The sequence below is a fragment of the Eulemur rufifrons genome, chromosome 8 (genome assembly GCF_041146395.1).
Source record: "Eulemur rufifrons isolate Redbay chromosome 8, OSU_ERuf_1, whole genome shotgun sequence".
Taxonomy (NCBI): Eukaryota; Metazoa; Chordata; class Mammalia; order Primates; family Lemuridae; genus Eulemur; species Eulemur rufifrons.
In genome coordinates, this window is record NC_090990.1 from 28290333 (window position 1) to 28304625 (window position 14293).

General features: G+C 55.1%; 1 protein-coding gene across 5 annotated transcripts; it reads left to right on the forward strand.

The window, feature by feature from the left end:
* Positions 1-2511: 2511 nt before the first annotated feature.
* On the forward strand, positions 2512-13957 carry MFSD2A (MFSD2 lysolipid transporter A, lysophospholipid). Of its 5 annotated transcripts, none has more exons than XM_069477747.1 (14): positions 2512-2753; positions 4170-4301; positions 5753-5916; positions 9288-9411; positions 9548-9626; positions 9965-10122; positions 10564-10654; positions 10770-10891; positions 11102-11185; positions 11645-11728; positions 11824-11936; positions 12385-12528; positions 12619-12795; positions 13497-13957. In XM_069477747.1, exons 1-14 carry the CDS (start codon positions 2661-2663, stop codon positions 13558-13560), a joined length of 1629 nt encoding a protein of 542 aa, XP_069333848.1. In that variant the 5' UTR covers positions 2512-2660; the 3' UTR covers positions 13561-13957. The 5 variants fall into 5 exon arrangements, with proteins under 5 accessions (XP_069333848.1, XP_069333849.1, XP_069333850.1 ...); XM_069477748.1 differs by having other exon boundaries at positions 5792-5916; XM_069477749.1 differs by having other exon boundaries at positions 2512-2747; positions 5792-5916.
* The last annotated feature ends 336 nt before the right edge of the window (positions 13958-14293 follow it).

A 14293-nucleotide genomic window follows, 5' to 3' on the forward strand; every position in this document is an offset into this window, starting at 1 on the left:
GGGGCCTCATTGTGTTTATAAAATGGAATCCCTGCTTCCCCTCTCTTAGCCTCAGTTTTATCATCTATAAAATGGGGTTAATAAAAATGACCATCCTCAGTGGTGTTTGTAAGGAGTAAATCAGACAGTACATATAAAGTATTTAGCATAGTGATTGCCCATCATACCATGGGTGCTGGGTAATTGAGAGCTGTTGGATTGGCAGTGCCCTGACTCAGTTAATGGTGAATGAATGTCTCTATTGGTGTGTTATGGGACTCTGTCCTGACCAACAATATGGCTGGTGAAGTTGAAGTTGCAAGGGCCAGGCTGGATCTAAATTTAGAGTGAGAGAAAACAGTAGGCCATAGAACCAGCATCCAAAACAATTTTGACAGGCTGGAATAAGCAAGATGACATTGTTCTGTTGTGAGCTTCAAGACATTACACAAAGCAGAGGATGGGGGAGAGACCTGACTTGACCCCAGCTCCGGTGAAAAGGATCCGAATGATTTAGTTGACCACAACCTGATGGGAACTAATCATGGGAGAGAAAGGCTCTGAAGCCCAGCAGTCTTAGGCTGCATTAACAATGTGTCGCGTCCAGACTGGGGGAAATAATAGGCCTATTGTGCTGGCTTGGTCAGGCCATATCTGGAATCTTGCATTGCTACATTGACAGACTGGAATCAGGCCAGGAGGGGGACCAACTCAGCCTCAGCTCCCAGGCACTTGTGCTAAATGCTTCCTGTGCACTTTCTTGTTTCATCCCCCAAACAATCTTCCTAGGTAGCTACTATTAATATCCACATTTTTACACTCAGGGAGGTTAACTGAGTTGCACAGGGTCAACCACACAGCCTATAAATGGAGGAGCCTAGGGCTTTTCCAAATGGGCTCCTCTTATGCTTGTACCTTAGGGGGGAAGAATGAACATTCATTCACTAAACACATATTTATTAAGTTTCTATTATGCGTCAAGCCCCAAGCTAGTTAGTGGGGTTACAGAAGTGAAAAAGTTATGGCTTCCACCTCCAAGGAACTCATGGTCTGGTGAGGGATCCAGATCACTTGTGATGTGGTGTGATTCTTTGGGAGTGAAGATTTTAGGGTTGGAAGGGATCATAGAGTCCACCGTAGCCACCTCAAGTCCAAAGTGGGGACGACGAGGGACAGAACAGTATCACACAGCTGAGGGTGGAGGTGGGGAGGCCAGTCCATGCCCTTTTCATAATATCCGACTGCCTCACTTTGGCTTTCTTCGGTTCAGCAGTGGCCAAGAGCTGTGTGCCCAGACAGGATCTGCTAGGGCATTTGAGGGAGCTTGGCGTGGCCATCCTGGAGCAACCAGACCTCATTTCTCCTCCCTGCAATCAGAGATCTAAAGAAAGAAAAAAAGAGTCTGACATGGAGAGCCACAGTAACAGGAGTGAGTGGTTTTTGAGAGTCCCAGCAACCCCTTCACTAATCAGAGAGAACTGGGAAGACTGGGGTGACATTGGCATAAGGGACCCAGAGGTGCAATTAAACGCTGTTCTTTTCTGGCTATGTGCCAGACTAATGTCCTCCCATCTTCTTTCAAGGACCAGATTACTCTGAACTCTCTTTTTCAAAACTTTCCTTGATTGTTTCAACGCAGGGGGCCTCTGTAGCCTTGTATCTCCCAGGGCTTCTTGTTGGGGAGACACATGTACCCCATTCAGCTTTCTGTAATTTATGCTAAGAGAGACAGAGGATAGCTGTTGAGAGTAAGGGCTTTCGAATCAGGCAAAACCTTCCAGACCTGGCTCTGCCATAAAACAGCTGTTTCACTTCTTCCAGTCTCCCTTTCCTTGGCTGTAAAATGGGGATAATAATAGTACCACCCTCATTTGGTGGCTGTGAGGCCCGAAAGAGATCATGTTAAGCCTGGAGAAAGCTATCTATAAAAGGCCACTGTTAGTATCACAGTGTACCAGTGGCTGCAGCCCTGGTAGGGCCCGCTGCTGAGTTGCCTCGTCTTTCTCCCCCACTGCATAGATGGCAACGGCAGGAGGAGGGAACAGAAGGTCCTGCGGGGACAGGAACGAGAGAGGGAGCATCGGTGGCGAAAGTGCCAACCTACATCCTCCAGGTTTGGAGACGGAGACACTGACCTGACTCCAGATTTTAAAGGGGGCAGTGGGCTTCCGAGCCCCTTCCTTTCCTAGGCCTGGGGGTCAAAAGTCATGGGTTGTAGATCGTAGGCCCAACTCAGGGCGAACTCACTCTGGGGGACCTTGGGTAGTTCACTTTCAGCCTAGGGTCTCAGTTTCCTCGTGCGCGTCAGGGGGTCTCGCCGGCCTTCTCGGGTTGCCAGGAGCAAGCACAGCCGGATGCCGGTTCCGCGGCTTTGAGAACGTGGCTTAGTTGCAGAGCGCAGCCGGGCAGGGGCGGGGGCGGGAGGCCGGCGGGCGAGGGGATTGGCTGGAGGCGGCACAGCAGGGCTCAGGAATTGGCCGGATCCGAGACAGCGGGGCCGAACCTTTAAGAGGCGCGGAGGGGGCGTGCAGCAGAGTGCGTGCCTCGCCTGCCTGCCGGGCTTGCTAGTGCACGGCGACACCGGCAGCGGCAGTTACGGCAGGAGCCCGGCGAGGAGCGGAGGCCCACGGCACACAGGAGCATCCCGGCGTCCTGGTCCCAGGCGGCGTGGCCCGCGGGTCATGGCCAAAGGAGAGGGCGCCGAGAGCGGCTCCGCGGCGGGACTGCTGCCCACCGGCATCCTCCAAGCGGGTGAACGCCCGGCCCAGGCGAAGGTGAGGGTCTGGCACCCCGAGAGGAAGGCAAGGGGTGGGGGGCAGGCTGATATGAGGCGAGGGGGGCGTTGGGGGATAGATCTGGTCCAGAGACACTTGAGATAGCCAGGGACAAGCAGGCCTGCTGGTAGGAGAGGGTCTGGGGGTGCCCCGGGGGCAGAGGGTGATGGAGAAGGTCGGTAGGCGCCGGCGCCCGCGTTTGCTCACCCCTACTCCCCATCTCTGCGGAAGCGCTCCGCCGGCAGCTCCACATGGTGCCCGGCTTTTCTGTGCTGGTTTCGGTTCTTCTGTGCTGAGCGGCTGGAGTTTGCCGCCTTAGAAACTGGGGAGACCCCAGAAATCTGGGAACCCCCTTTATTCCCCTTCTCTCACTCCCAGCTCCCTACTCTCGCGCTCAACTCTGTCGTGAGGGCCGCTCAAGTTCATTCATAAGAACAAGGCTCTGCTCTTAAAGGAGCCGCATTCCTCGGGCGTTTGTGTGAGTGTGGGTGTTCGCGCACGCACGATGCTTCGCGCATCTCAATCGGCCCTAGCCCCAGCCCTGGGGACCTACTGAAGGACCGAATGAAATCAGGCGGCCCCAGGAAGGGATCTCAGGTAATAGATATCTGCCAGGGAGGTGACCGCCTTTTTCTTTTCATTTTATTAACGATTCTTGGAAGGAGCCGGGGTGAGCAATTACGCTGTTAGTATGTATGAGTAATCTCTACTTTCCCTGGGCAACCCCAACCTCCCTAGTGCCCCGCTCAGAGAAGGCCCAGTCCTGCATCTGGAGTTCTTTCCTTTCCTCTCCAAGGTCCCCTAGGAGCTGGTGGGAGGAGGGGAGCCTCAGGGTAGGGCAGCTCCTGGGTTTGCCTGAAGCTCTGGCTGCCTACGGGGGCCAGGGACGCTCTGGGACAGATGGAAGGAACAGCTGTGCCTGCAGCTAGTTAGGCTGGGCCCCTACAACTTTCTAGAGCTCTCACCAGCAGGCAGGTGGATACTGGCCTCTGAGCCAGGGCAGGAGTCTGGGCTGGGCTCAGGCGGCTTTTGGCAGCAAGAGGATTTTCAGGTTGCGGCAGTTGGTGCCGGGTGGGGACAGGTCCTTTGCTAGAGCATGTTCCCCCTCTGTAACTTGGAAAGAGGCCTTGGCAGGAGTTCTTTAGAGATGGTGGGCTAAGTTTCCTTAGAATTTGAGGGAGGGAGGGAGGAGGCTTAGGAACAACTTCCACAGGAGTGTGGATTCCCTTTTTCTAGATTCCTAAGAACAGAAAATACTTTTTTCTTGTGGGAAATGAGATCTCCCTGGGTGGAACAGGGCAAGGCAGAGTTGTTCCTCCTGGCAGAGTTGGCTGGAGGGATGGTCTTGCATCTGGAACCTTCTAGGATGGAGGCCAGGATCTTGGGCCTCTTTTCATCCTTTTCTCCTCTTCCCAGAAGGAACCGAAGAAGAAACAACAGTTGTCCATTTGCAACAAGCTTTGCTATGCAGTTGGAGGGGCCCCCTACCAGGTGACAGGCTGTGTCCTGGGTTTCTTCCTTCAGATCTACCTGCTGGATGTTGCTCAGGTGAGTAGCCTGAGCCCTCCAGGGCTCCTCCTGCATCCTGAGGTGGGAAAGACTAAGCATCTCTGGGTTAGTTCACTCAGTTTTCCCATCTGTGAAATGGGATCAGAAATCCCTCCTTTGCTGCCTCTCAGAATCACAGTGGATGAGAAATGAGAAGACTTTGGAAAGCATCCAGGAGGGGAGTCTCTTCACCCCAGGAGTCTTAGCTGGCGAGGTCTGGCAACTCCTCCTTGCCTAGCAAGAGCAGTAGAGCCTGGAGGGGAAGGTGGTAGCGTGAGAGAGAACGAGGCCTGCTAGTGACATGGTTCTTAGAAGAGATTGGCACACCACGTCCCTGGCTGGAAGACAGTGAGCTGGCTTGGCTCTGGGGTTGGTGGATGTTGCCAGGCTTGTGGACAAGGTGCCTCTCACCTTCACCTGAGGAGCAGAGGCAGGTTGGTGGGCAGAGGGGCTGGCAAGTGCTGGGCTAAGTTAGAGTGCCCCCACACACACGGTCTTTGACTGGGAGGGGTACTGAGGGTGAAGCAGGGCTACTTTGTGCTTTGAGGAGCCTTGGCCAGCAGCCTGGCATCCTGAGAATTCACCCTGCTTGGATGGGAGAGTGGGAGGCTAAACAGCCATGGCTATCAGGGCTCCCTCACTAGTCATCTCCTCTCTGTAGCATCTGACTTGGGAAGCAGGGCATCTTAGTTGTATCCATTTGCAGGTGGGGAACACTAAGCCCCAGATAGGACAAATGACTTTATTCAGCAGCTAGTTTTTGAGCAACTTCCATGGGCTGGATCTTGAGTGGGGTGTGAACTATAAAACTGTGTTGTAGTGAGTGTGAGAGCTGGAGGGGTGGGGGCTAGACTAGGGAGACCACAGTGTGGGAGAGAGAACACCTGCTTCCCGGAGCAATAGCATAGCAGGGCTTTGATGGATGGGGAGGAGTCCAGAAAATCCATACTTAGGGCATAGAGGGTTTGTGGGGAGAGGGATAGCTTGAGTGTGTAGTGACAGGTCACTGTTTAAAAAGTACCTATGGACTCCTTTTCCACATCCAAGATAGAGCTTGACCCTATGAGATAGAAATCATAACTCTCATTATACAGATGGGGAAACTGAGGCCAACTGTGGTAACCCAGTGAATGCTTTTTCTGATATCAGGTGGTCAGGGGCTCAGAGCTGTGAGGGGGAGGGAAAGAAATGTCTCTGGATTCATTCTAATCGATGGGAATGTTTTCAAGGGCAGTGGAGGGCAGGAAATAAGAGGACAGATCTGGGAAAGCCTCTAAGGAGGCACACAGTGCTACTGTTATTGGAGAAATGCCATTGTCATTATTAACAAGGCCAGCGAAGATGTTTAATGCCCACGCCCACGTGGGAGCAGCACTGGGTCTCAAAGGCCTGGCTGAAGCAGGGAGGAGGAGCCCCGGCTTTTGCCTGTGAATGAGGGTTGGGGTGAGAAGAAGGATGAGGGAGTTGTTTTTTGCCTCTTCACATTCCAGGTGGACCCTTTCCCTGCCTCCATCATCCTATTTGTGGGCCGAGCCTGGGATGCCTTCACAGACCCCCTGGTGGGCTTCTGCATTAGCAAATCCTCCTGGACCCGCCTGGGCCGCCTCATGCCCTGGTGAGTAGAAGAGGCTCCTTCAAGGTGGCAGGAGATGGGGCTTCTGGCATATCTGCCCCTTGGTCCTTCCATCTGGCTTATCACAGGCTAGGGGGTGAGGAGACGGAATGACGCAAAAGCCCAAGAGTGTTGAAACCCTATCTGGGGTCGCAGCTTCCCCAGGCAGGGCACTGGGACACTCAGCCAGTTCATTCTCAGGCTGGCCAAAGTGCTAGGCTGGGCAGCTTGCACCAGCTCAGGCCCCTTTGCTCCCCAAGGTCCACTTGCTCCTCTTGGTGAAGCTGGAATTCTAACATCTTCCACTTAGTCGCTTCCCATCATGGCAGAGGTAGTACTTCAGAGTGCTTGAGAGGAGACCTGCTTCACTACTTATAGCTGTACAACCTTGAGCAAGTCACTTAACATCTCTGAGCCTCAAGTTTATTCATCTGTAAAACAGGGAAAATAACTATGTCTATCTGACAGAGTTTTGGTGAGGATTAAATTTTTTTAAATATTTAAAGTACAGTTCCTGAGTGACATACAATTGCACACCTCTTCAAGGTACCCCCTGGTGGAGCAGGGGTCGGGGTAAAACTGGAATGGGGTAGCAGACCCATAACCTCTCGCGCCTTGGATGCTGTGAACTCCCTTTTCTCTTGGTATAAAGCCTGCACTATTCAGCCTCAGGCTATGGGGCAAGGTGCGGGGGAGGTGGTGCCATAGATCAGACAGCAAGGGAGACACATAGGACAGGCTGTCAGGCCGGGGCTCTGGTTCCCTCCAGGACATCCTGCTTCAGAGGGTGGGGGGATATACCCCTTTCATCTCCAGCCCATCCAGGCTCAAGTGGGCGCCTTCCTGCCCCAGGGGCGCCCATACCTGGTCTCCGGCCTTCAAAGCTCTTCCCCCAGCCCCTGTTCCTTGACAGCTTCCTTTCCCACGAGGCCCCCCACCCACCCCAATCCTTCCAGCCCCTGGCTAAGGCCCAGGTTGGAGTCTTTGATCCAGACTTCAGGGCCGGGGACAGGACAGGCTGCCTTACCTGGGCAGGCTGCTCAGGGCTCCCTGGGCGCCCATGAGACTTGGCCCTGTGCCCGCCTCCCTGGCAGCCGGTGGAAGGCGGGGCCCTGCTGCCACATCTCCTCATGGGGCCCGGCCAATGGGAGGCAGCTGCTGGGCTAGCCCGGCGGCGGGCCGGGTTACTCTCAGTCACACTGGGTTTCTCAGTGGCAGCTGCAGCTGCCTGCGAGCAGAGGATGGGGTGTCTGACGAGGGCGATGAGGAGCCCTTGTTCCCTGAGGGGACACGTGGATTTGGGAAGGGTGGAGGTGGGCAGGGTCTCCCTGTGGGAGATAGGATATGAGAGATTCTTGCTGGGCAGGTGTGGCAGCCAGCATGGGGAAGTGGCTGGTGGCCTTTGAGGCTGGGTTCTGATTTAGCAGGTGTCCACGTCTGTGTGCCCACCTGTCTGGTGGGACCCGTGTCTGAGTGCACACAGGATGGCCTGTGGGCTGAGGCGCTCCCATGTGTGTGGCCTGCCCATCCATACCACAGTTAGGACCTGGGCCCCTTCTCAGGCCCGGAGACCTGGAGCCCCTTTTTCTTTCAGCGCAGTAAGAGGCTGGGCCTGTCAGGGTTCAGGAGCCCTGCAGCCCCCTCAGGGCAGCCCCTGCTGTAAGCCTACATTTAAATCCTCTCCTTCGGACCACGGATACTTTGACATTCACATTCCTGGAGTTCCCAAGGCCACCTAGTGGGCAGGGGTGTCACACGGGGCTGGGCCTGAGGTCTGACTCTCAGCCCAGTGCTTTCCTGGCCTGCACTAGTCACCACATGCCGGCCTCCTGTGGCGCTTTCCTGATGGGATAACCGTAGCACTTAGTGGCCCAAGCACTGTTTGACATTTTAGTATCAACTTATGTAAGTCTCAAAATTACTTCAACCCTATGAGGTAGAACCAAAATCCTTACAACAGCCTGTAAGGAGTCCCATTTCCTCTCCCTCCTCATCTGATTCCTGTTCCCTTGCTTACTGTACTCCAGCCCCAGCAGCCTCACCTTTCCTCAGACCTGCCTGACCCCTGACCAAGGACCTTTGTACTGACTCTTCCCTCGCCTGGCCCCCTCTTGCCTCGGATGTCTGCAAGGCCAGCTCCCTCCAGCCTCAGCCTCCCACGTAGCTGGGACTAGCTACTGTGCCTGGCCATTATAACCATTTTTAAGTGTCCAGTTCAGTGGCATGAAGTACATTCACATTGTTGTATCTCCAGAACTTTTCATCTTCCCAAACTTGAACTCTGTACCCATTAAACACGAACTTCCCATTCCCCTCTTCCCCTGTCCCCTGGCAACCACCATTCTACTTTCTGTCTCTATGAATTTGACCATGCTAGGTACCTCATATAAGGGAAATCACACACTATTTGTCTTTTTTGTCTGGTTTATTTCACTCAGCATAATGTCTTCAAGGTTCGTCCATGTTGTAGCATGGGTCAGAATTTTATTCCTTTGTAAGGCTGAATAATATATATAACTTTTAAATGATTTTTATGTTTTTAGAATGTAAGTTCCACAAGGGCAAGGATTTCTTGTCTGTTTTGTTCACTGATATATCCATCCTAAGTAATTAGAATAGTGCCCAGCACATAGTTGGCACTTAATAAATATTTCTTGAGTAAACGTTGAATGTAAGTTATGCGCTGTTACTGTTCTCATTTTACAGATGAGGAAATGAGCCTCAGAGACGTTCAATAACTTCCCCAAGCCTAAGTTATTTATAGTTAGTTGGTAGAGCCAGAGCTGGCTCCCTGAAGTGTGGCTCCAGCTGGCTTTCTGTACTGATGCCACCAAGTTAGACCATCCTGACTGAGGTCGCACCCCTTGTGGCGTGTGGGACCCACACGTGGGAGGCAGGCCTTCACTCCCTTTTGGTTCCTCCCACAGGGCCCCTCCCCCAGCCACCCCACCCCCGCGTCCCCGTGTGTGTGACTAGGGCATGTGTGTGCACTGGATGAGTGTGCACTTGTGGGAACACGTGGGTGTTGAGCTTGCTCCTTTGCTCCCTGCCCTACCACTGCGGTCTTAGCCTCCATTTGCTGCTCCCCCAGCCCACAGGAAGCTGCTGCCTTTGGAGCCCGGGCTCCTCGTGAGGCCTGGCTGAGACTCAGGGTCTGCCCTTCTCGCACCCCCTGCTCAGGACTGCAGTTCCAGGCCCCGTCCCAGGGTGCCCTTCTAGGCTTGGCCACCAGCCTCTTCCCAGATGCCCAGAGGCGGGTGGTTTCAGGAGCCGGGACTGCTTTCCCAGCGGGTACCTGTGGAACAGAGCAGCCCAGCGGGGCCTGGCTCTGGGGTTCTGGCTTCCAGCCCCACTCAGACCCTCCCCTTCCTCAGGATCATCTTCTCCACGCCCCTGGCCATCATCGCCTACTTCCTCATTTGGTTCGTGCCCGACTTCCCGCAGGTCCAGCCCCTCTGGTACCTGCTTTTCTATTGCCTCTTTGAGACGCTGGTCACGGTGAGTGTGGGCACCTCCCCTGGGTATCTCTGGGGGCAGGGATGAGGGCAGTCCCTGGAGCCTCCAGGGTTGGTGCCTGAAGCCGCGTCTGTCTGTCCATCCATCTGACTGGCCAAGGGCCTCTGTTCTGTGCCAGTGTTTCCACGTGCCCTACTCAGCCCTCACCATGTTCATCAGCACAGAGCAGAGCGAGCGGGATTCTGCCACAGCCTACCGTAAGTCTCTCCCGGTCCCCCTGCCCCCACCCACCAGGGACTCTCCTGCCATACCTATTCCCTTGTGGGCCCAGCTCCCCGCTCTGCTTTTGGGTGTGGGTGTGAAACCATCTTAAAAATAACTCACTCCGCTTATTGCTCAGGTGAGACCCAGAGAGGTGCAGGGACTAACCAGAGGCCATACAGAGAAAGGCCACGTGCTCAGGCCAACATGCTGGCTGCCCCGCCACCTGTAGCCACCCCACTGGAGCTAGAGCTGGGCTCCCATCCATCTGACCTTCCTCCCTGGGCCCACAAGCCATGAGGCTCCTCCTAAAGACCCCCTTTTCCCTGCCCAGGGATGACCGTGGAGGTGCTGGGCACGGTGCTGGGCACAGCGATCCAGGGGCAGATCGTGGGCCAAGCAGATACACCTTGTCTCCAGGACCCCAACAGCTCTGCAGTGGCCTCAGACAGTGCCAATCGCACGCAGAGCACCACCTCACTCAGAGACACGGTGAGGCCCCTGGCAGGGCCGGGATTTGGGGAGATGAGGAGCAATGAGATGGTTTGCAGTCATCCTAAAAACAGTAATAATAGCTGATGTTTATTAAATGTTGGGCATTTAATAGGCTTATTAGCAGGCCCCATATACCCACTTTGCAGATAAGGAATCTGAGGCTTAGAGAGGCTGCATTTGTCCAGCGTTGTAGACTTAGTGAATTGCAGAGATTGGAGAAGGTTTGAACTGTGGGCTCTCAGACTCCACACTTGGCTTCTTAACATTTTGTTGATCTGAACCATGCCCAGCCTTAGGAAACCGAAGCCAGCCGAGGTGCACAGGTGGAGACAGTTGGCCCCCAGAGGAGAAGGGACTGGCCCAAGATCATTCAGTGGGGCTGCTGGGATGAGACCAGACTGACTGTCTCTATGTATGTCGCCTTCACCTCCTTTATAGCAAAATGCATACCTGCTGGCAGCAGGGGTCATTGCCTCCATCTATGTCATCTGTGCTGTCATCCTGACCCTGGGAGTGCGGGAGCAGAGAGGTGAGGGGCGCTTTGGGAAGGGGTGCAGGCCCAAGCACAGGTGGCTGTGTCTGTCTGGCTCTCAGGCGTTGGGAGGGGCCTCTGCTGCCCCCTCACTGTCCCCTGTGGTCTCCAGAACCCTATGAGACGCAGCAGGCTGAGCCGATATCCTTCTTCCGGGGCCTCCGTCTGGTCATGAGCCATGGCCCATACATCAAGCTCATCGCTGGCTTCCTCTTCACCTCCTTGGCTTTCATGGTGAGTGGGGACCTGACTGCTCAGCCCGAGAGGGGGTGTCATGGGAGCGGGTAGGCAGAGGACTCAGGATGTCATGAAGCCTGAGGGGCAGGTAGAATGGGGGTGGGGTGAACGGAGGTCTCTGGAGCAGAGGGAATGTTTTGGGGAGGCTCAGCCCCAACATAACCTCCTTCTTTGCATTTCCTGCCCCAACCCTGCCCCATCCCCCAGCTGGTGGAGGGCAACTTTGCCTTGTTTTGCACCTACACCTTGGGCTTCCGCAACGAATTCCAGAATCTACTCCTGGCCATCATGGTACGTGTAGGGCACGAGCATGGGCTGGCAGCCTGGGCCGAAGTGGCAGTGGGACGGTTCTTTGGATAGTCGGAGGATATTTCCCAGACTGACTTGAGGCCATGAAGGGATGAGGGAGGCTTCCCGGAATACTTGGTTGGACTTTGAATAGGTAGGACTGTGAAAGAAAGTATGGGGCTGGATATTCAAGTGGAGAGCACAGCAAAAGCAAGGGGATGGATGCCAAGAACCTTGTGGAACTTTGTGCTCAGAGGTAGGAGAAGGCAGGAGATGAGATCCCTCGGGACCACCTCCCAGCTCCCCTGGGGAGCTGTCAAAGGTGCCTGTGGCCGTCCTTGCTACTCAGATGCTGTCATCTAACTGCTCTTGGGCAGGGCTGGAGCACCTTTGGGGTCCCGGGAAGCGTAGGAGGGGTTCTGTGGCTCTAACTCACCCCCTCACCCTCTTGTCCACCCATAGCTCTCGGCCACATTCACCATTCCCATCTGGCAGTGGTTCCTAACTCGGTTTGGCAAGAAGACGGCTGTATACGTTGGCATCTCAGTGAGTGGGGCTGAAAGGGCAGGGCCTAGGTTGAGTTTTGGGTGACTGATAAGAGCCTCCCAGCTGACTCATCTTCCTTCACTCCCCTCCCCTAGTCAGCAGTGCCATTTCTCATCTTGGTGGCCCTCATGGAGAGTAACCTAATCGTCACGTATGTGGTAGCCGTGGCAGCTGGCATCAGTGTGGCAGCTGCCTTCTTACTACCCTGGTAGGTACATATAGGCCTGCCTGAGTGTATTCCCCAGCCCCTCACCCCTAGTTCTGAAGTGCCTTGGGGGCAGTTCTATGGGGGCTTCTCCTTCTGCAGGCCATTCTGTGGGCCTAGGTTGGAGATGGGGCAAGTCTACCCTATATGGTTGTGCAGGTTGGGAACTGTGCAATACCCCCTAGTCAGGGTGGAAAATGGGGACTAAAATCTGGCCTGCGCTCTACTTGCCAAGCTGAGCACTTAGAATGGGGCTACTTCATCTTGGAGGAGGGGGTCTTGTTTTCTTATTCATGCGAAGGTGCCATCCCCTCATTGAGCCGTGCACCTGCGGTGCTGCAAGCTCCCCGAGGGCCACCTCTTCCCATTGACACCGAGGCACCATCTGGGTTAGTGGGAGCCCGGGGTTGCTAGGTGGGCACGTCCTCATGGCTGCTGCCACTCTGCACAGGTCCATGCTGCCCGACGTCATTGACGACTTCCACCTGAAGCAGCCCCACTCCCACGGAACCGAGCCCATCTTCTTCTCCTTCTATGTCTTCTTCACCAAGTTTGCCTCCGGAGTCTCACTGGGCATCTCCACCCTCAGTCTCGAGTGAGTGGGCTGGGGGCCTGGGGCAGGGCTGGCAGGGCCAGGCCCCAGGCACCCCTTCCTCACCACTTCCCTGCCCACTGGGTCCCACAGCTTTGCCGGGTACCAGACCCGTGGCTGCTCCCAGCCGGCACGTGTCAGGTTTACCCTGAAGATGCTGGTGACCATGGCTCCCATAGTCCTCATCCTGCTGGGCCTGCTGCTCTTCAAGCTGTACCCTATCGACGAGGAGAAGCGGCGGCAGAACAAGAAGGCCCTGCAGGCTCTGAGGTGAGACTGGGGAGGGGACAAGCTGGTGGCGGAGGGGACGACTGTGGCCAAGTCCAGACTCACCTCCCCCCGCACATCTTCTCTTGACAGCCCCAACACTTAGCCACGCACCAGGCACTGCGCTGAGTGGTTTTACATTCATTCATTCAACAAACACTTACTGGATGCCTACTGGATGCCAGGCATTGCTCTAGCAAACAAAACAAAAATCTCTGTCCTGGAGGAGCTCATTTCAGGGAGTGCTGATTTGTGACCTTCTGTGGTCCTCCAACAACCCTAGGTGACAAATTCCTACGATTCCTACCCTGCAGATGAAGAAACTGAGCTTTAGCCAGGAAGAGTGACTGGCCCAGCTGATAAGGGGTGGAGCTGGGGCTGGAGCCTGCACCCTTCACTGCCCTCCTGGCATGAGGGACCTCAGGTGTGACCTGAGCCCTGCCTTTCAGGAGGCCAGAGGGCAGGGGGCATGAGTCATGCCAGCCCAGGCCAGAGTATAGTGCTAGAGCTGGTGGTGCCCATGAGCAGCAAGGACAGTAAACGGACCAACCAGCAATTTCTGTGCTGAAAGTGAAAGTGAACAAGCTCTGTGCCCTGTGGCTCACACGAGTCCCACAGCTGGCTAAGACTGCAGGGCTGAGATCCTGTGGGGCAGGGGAGGGGTGAGGGCACTTTCTCCAACCCCTCTCCTCTGGCTCTGGCAGGGACGAAGCCAGCAGCTCGGGCTGCTCTGACACAGACTCCACAGAGCTGGCCAGCATCCTCTAGGGCCTGCTGTGTTGCCGAAGCCACCATGCCGAGGTCCTGTGCCACCAGACCACACGAGGCATCGAGACCTGTTTTCCCGCTTGCTGAGCAGCTGGTCTGCAGGGTCCAGGAAGGGAACCGAAGACTCAGAGTCAGCGGGCCCAGGACGTCTGCCGTGCTGGCCGTGGGGCCGGCCACTCTACAGCCTCCTGCCTCCCCTCCGCCTGCCTGTGGGGCCGAGCCCTGGGGCTGCGACTGTGAATATGCCAAGGACTGATGGGGCCTAGCCCGGAACACTAATGTAGAAACGTTTTATACGGAGCCTAATTAATAACTTAATGACTGTGTACATAGCGGTGTATGTGGATGTATATGTCTGTGAGCTATTAATGTTATTAATTTTCATAAAAGCCGGAAAACGGAGCTACCTGTTTCTGTCTGTGTCCTCAGCCACTCACTGAGCCCCTCTGCGCCAAGACTTAGATAGTGACAGGGCACACTGAGCCCCAGGTGCCACCGGGTGGGGAGAAAGCGTCTGGAGGTATGGTAACAGCCTCACCTGATGTTTACGAGTCACCCACCCTGTACCAGGCCCGGTGCGGAGGCTCTGTGTTCACTTGCTGGTGTTCTCATTTAATCCTGGAAACCATCTCACTGAGTCAGGACTGTCCCCATTTGAAAGATAAGAAAACCGAGCTCCAGTGCAGAGAAGGACCTGGCGAAAAGTCACACAGCCAACAGTGACCTAACTGGA